This window comes from Condylura cristata, unplaced genomic scaffold (genome assembly GCF_000260355.1).
Source record: "Condylura cristata isolate star-nosed mole 26May11 unplaced genomic scaffold, ConCri1.0 scaffold00009, whole genome shotgun sequence".
Taxonomy (NCBI): domain Eukaryota; kingdom Metazoa; phylum Chordata; class Mammalia; order Eulipotyphla; family Talpidae; genus Condylura; species Condylura cristata.
Window position 1 is genome coordinate 1233604 of NW_004567110.1, and position 4551 is coordinate 1238154.

Sequence of the window (4551 nt, forward strand, 5' to 3'; positions counted from 1 at the left end):
CTGCCCGGCGAGGGCTGGACCCGTCTCACCGGAGCAGGAGCCGACGCCGGTGCAGCGAGGCGCGCGCTCGGGCTGCCCGCGCCGCCTTCTCGGCCACGTTCTCCTGCGGGAGCCCGGGGAGCCAGTGACCTTCATGGGGGAAGCGAGGCGCGGGGCCCCCAGAGCAGGTGAAGGCGGGGCGCGCCTGCCGCACTCGGCGGGGCCTTGGCAGCTGCTCGGGGGTGGCGTCCCCTGCCCCTGCGGCTGCGGGGTCGTGGCGCGGCTCCCGGGCGTCCTCAGGGTGGACACGACCTGGAGCCTGAACAGCGCACCGGGCTCTCTGATCCCGGCGACCCCGCCGTCAGCAGGCCCAGGCGGCTCGAGCCCCGGCCTCGCGTGGGAGGGGGCCACTCTCCCCCGGGACAGGCCCCGTTCCGAGTCCGTCTGCCCGCTGTCCCCGCCCACCCAGCTCCCGTGGGGGGCGGGCTGGCGCTGCCACCGCAGCGGGTGGGAGGTTGCACACCACCTCTCCAGGGTCCTCATGTGGCGCGGGGGCACAGCCTTTCCCCAGGGCGCGCTCAGGCCTCCTCTTACGATCAGGCCGCAGAGAGGCTGCCCACCCCCTTCCTGCAAGGTCGCAGCCTGAGGGGTACGTGCTGCCCTCCCCACGGGCGGGCTCCACCCTCTGCCTTGGCCTCTGGTGTGCCAGGCGCAGTGGGCGCCTATGCAGGACGGAGCTGGTGACTGGTCACTGGTGCCCCTGGCCAGCCAGCACCTACCCTGGGCCCTCGCCAGCCGCGGGGAGCCTCGCCCCCCACATCAGTGCACAGGGTGCTTTGTGTCCACGGTGACTACAGAGCCCACTGCGTCCATTGCTGGAGGCTGACCGGGAGTGACTGGTGTTAATGATCGGTTTTTTCCAAGCGCCCTGAGCACCTGCTCAGAGCACAGCCGCGGGCCCGGAAGCCGCCTCAGCAGCGTCCCCTTCCCAGCGGCGCTCTGGGTCCTGTGTTGGCTGAGACCGTGATGGGGGAGCAGGAAGTTAATTGTGGTGTGTCCTCGGGCCAGCCCCCTCTTCACCCCACTGCCCTGCTGGGCCAGTCAGCAGCTGCTGTCAGGTGGCTGGCTTCCGCACCAGGCCCCTTGTCTGCCTCGCTGGGTGCCTGAGGGACGTGACCTGGCTGTCGGCCGCCCGTCCTGAGGCCGGCCCGGGCACTGGCGCCTGGGGAGGGGGCCGCGCCTATGGGACAGGCCTGGGCTGGGACGGTGCTGGGGGTGCCACTCGGCTCGGTGCCGGGCCAGGAGGGGTCTCGCGCGGTGGCCTCCCAGGGTGTCCGCGCCAGTGTGGCCCAGAGACTGGCTCTGCGGGCAGAGCGCTGCACTGGGCCACGAGAGGGCGGGTGCTTCCCCCGGCTGACCAGGGGCGCCGTGCGGCCTGCTGCCCTCACTTCCTGCCCCTTCTGGGCACTTGCCGTCAGCTTGGGCCGCCCCAGACCACGCTGTGGTCCTGCCAGACCCGCTTCTCGTGCGGGGTGGGGGCAGGGCGCTGCAGGCACAGCGTGGTCAGGGCCCAGGACTGAGCCAGACGTCCCGCCTGGGCCACGCCAGCCACCCAGGCTGGTCGGAGGGGCTCCACGCCAAGCGGGGAGATGAGCGCGGGCCGGGCTGCCCCCCGACCGTCCCTTACCGCTCTCCTTCCTGCCTGCAGCAGGTCAATGGCCAGCAAGGAGGGGGGTCCGAGCCGGCGGCGGCGGCGGCGGCCGTGGTGGCAGCGGGAGACAAATGGAAACCTCCACAGGTACTGACCTCGAGCAGGCCCGCCCGCCTGCCGGCCAGCCGCCCGCACACCCTGAGCCCAGAGACCCAGCTGGGGTGGGCGGGAGGAGCCGGCCACTCCGCTCTGCCCCGGCTCCGGCCTCCCGGGCCTGCCTCTCCTCTCGGTGCCTGCCCGCTGCCGTGCCGGGCCCACTGCACGTGCCTTCAGAGGCCAGGCCGGTGCCCCTCGCCGCCACGGGCTCTGGTCCCCTGGGGGTGCAGGCGGGGCCGGTGCGGGTTGCAGGTTTCCACGTCGGGTCTGCGCTAGTCAGCGATCCGCGCCGCGCCGGGCCAGAGCCAGGGCTGGGCGGGCCTCGGCCTCCCGTCCCCTCCGCGGGGTTGCGGGCTGGGCAAGCTGAGGCCCGGCCCTGGGGCGTGCGTCCTCTGGGAGGCGGCGCTCGGCCGGGTCATGTGTCCTTTGTGCTTCTCCGTGGCGGCGGCCAGGCCCCGCGGAGCCCCCTGTCCTCGGGCAGCTGTGGCACGCGGCCTGGCGCCTGCAGACATCGGGCGGCCAGGGCTGACGGGGAGGGGGGTGGTGGGGGCCAGGGTGTCCTCCTCGCCCGCCCTCTCTGGTCTGGCTGTCCAGCCAGCCTGCCGTGGGGCGGTGCAGAAGGGCCTTTTGTTTGCCCAGACAAAGAGGAGATTGAGAAGCCCGCAGGGCTGGGAGGCCGCTGGCGCTAGCCTGCAGCCGCCCGGCTGGCCTCTGCCTCTGAGGTCCGGCCTGGGGCCTGCAGGGCTTCGGCCCGCCCCTCCCGCCCCTTGGCCCTCTGTCCCGCCTGGTCCTCGCTCCGTGTGGAGCCCCGCCCGTGTCCCGCTGGCCTGCCAGCGCTGTCTCGGAGGCTGGTCTCCCTGCCGCAGGATGCCGGCCGCTGAGCTGGCGGTGGGGGACAGGCCCAACACCCTGTCCTGCTCCCGCGCCGTGGCCGTTTCTCTGCAAACGGGGCAGAGGTGGATTTGGGTAGAAATGTGAACGTGGCCCTGGGAGCAGCCCTCTGGCCTGCAGGGGATAGCGCCCGCCCAGGTCCTCTCCTGCCCGTTTGGCTCGGGTGGGGGGTGCGCCCTGGGCCCCGGGCGCCCGCTGCAGGCCTGGAGGAGCGGTGCAGATGGGCCGTGGCTTGGAGACGCCCTGGCTCCCGGGGCCAGGCCCGCAGCGTGCCAGGTTGGGCCGCGGGGTGCTGTCTGCCTGCGTCCCCAGAGCGGTGCTGGGAGGCCCGGACCCAGCTCTCTCGCAGGCAGAGACCGAGTCAGTGGGAGGCTGGGGCCGGCCGGGATGCGTGCGGGTGTCTGTGTCAGGCGGTCTGGAAGTGAGGCCGGCGCTACTGCCTGGCCTCGAGGGGTGTCGGGGTGGCCTGCACGGAGGTCCTGAGCGCGCTCTTAGCGCTGTCCCCGCTCCCACCCCCAGGGGACGGACCCCATCAAGATGGAGAACGGCCAGAGCACAGCCGCCAAGTTGGGCCTGCCCCCCCTGACGCCCGAGCAGCAGGAGGCCCTGCAGAAGGTGAGCGTGCCCCCAGCGCCAGGGCCCCACTCCGAGGCGGCCCCGGCGCGCCTCACCGCCCTGTCCCGCAGGCCAAGAAGTACGCCATGGAGCAGAGCATCAAGAGCGTGCTGGTGAAGCAGACCATCGCGCACCAGCAGCAGCAGCTCACCAACCTGCAGGTGAGCCGCGCCGCCGCCCGGCGGGGAGCCCTCCGCCCCACCTCCGCCGCCGCCTCCTTCTCTTCACCTGTGCCTGCGCCGGCCGGCCCCTGGAGGCGCTGGTGTTCTCTCGGTCTCTCAAGGTCTCCTCCTCGGGACCCCAGGGTCCTCCCTCGGCGTGAGCGGCCCAGCCTGGCCAGCTGCTGAGGCCACGCCCGCTCCCTGCCCCTTCTCCAGGCCCTGCCCAGCTCCCAGTCGGCTCTTCTTGGACTTCTGCTGTGGCCTCAGGGTCACCCCCGGCCCCAGCCCCCCAGGCCTGCAGCCGGTGCCCGGCGGGTCTGGGCGCACCTCCCTGCCCCCGTGGCTGCCAGGCCCGGCCGCCTGGCTCGCGCCCGGACAGAGAGGAAGCTGGGCACCTCGGGCCCTGCGCTAGACCAGCGGCCAGCGGCTGCCGGGGCTGGGGAAGGAGGCCAGGGTGAGGCCGGCAGGCGCCTGGGCCTCGAGCCCCCGCCCCAGACACGCACGCGGCCGGGAGCGGCCCTGGCTCTTCACCGCGCTCGGCCCGCCCCCTCCTCCTCGGCCTCCTCGGCCTCCTCCTCCTCCTCGTCCTCGTCCTCCTGTCCCCCTCCTCCTCCCCGGCCGGCCGGCCCAGCTGCGGGGCGAGCACCTGGGGCTCTGAGGCCGCCGGGCAGGGGCGAGGAGCGCGGGGCTCAGACCAGGCGGCTCACGGCCGCTCGGGCCGCCTGGGGCCGCGCGACATTACCGGTGTCCTCGTCCTCCTCGTCGTCCTCGTCCTCGTCCTCGTCCTCGTCCTCCTCGTCCTCCTCCCCGTCGTCGCCGTCCTCGTCCTCCTCGTCGTCCTCCTCGTCGTCCTCGTCCTCCCGCTCGGCCTCGTCCTCCTCGTCCTCCTCGTCGCGCGGCTCGTCCTCGTCCTCGGAGTAGTCGTCGTCCTCGTCCTCGTCCTTCTCGTCCGCGTCCTCCGAGCCCTCGCTGTCGTAGCGCTCGTCCACCGAGGAGCTGTCGGCCTTCACGGCGAAGGCCTTGCGCTTGGGGGCGGGCTCCTGCGGCTGCTTGTCCTGGCTCCTCCTCTTCTTGGCCAGGGGGCAGCCGTAGACGCTG

The 4551-nt window shown here is 73.5% G+C and overlaps 1 protein-coding gene across 1 annotated transcript in view; it reads left to right on the top strand.

The window, feature by feature from the left end:
- The first annotated feature begins 35 nt into the window (after positions 1–35).
- Positions 36–4551, top strand: part of PUF60 (poly-U binding splicing factor 60KDa) — an 8378-nt gene continuing 3862 nt past the window's right edge. Inside the window, exons 1-4 of the mRNA XM_004679572.2 lie at positions 36–167; positions 1688–1777; positions 3197–3292; positions 3364–3453. Of these exons, the coding sequence (XP_004679629.1) occupies positions 3215–3292; positions 3364–3453 (168 nt within the window). The 5' untranslated portion in view covers positions 36–167; positions 1688–1777; positions 3197–3214. The remainder of the gene's footprint in view (positions 168–1687; positions 1778–3196; positions 3293–3363; positions 3454–4551) is intronic.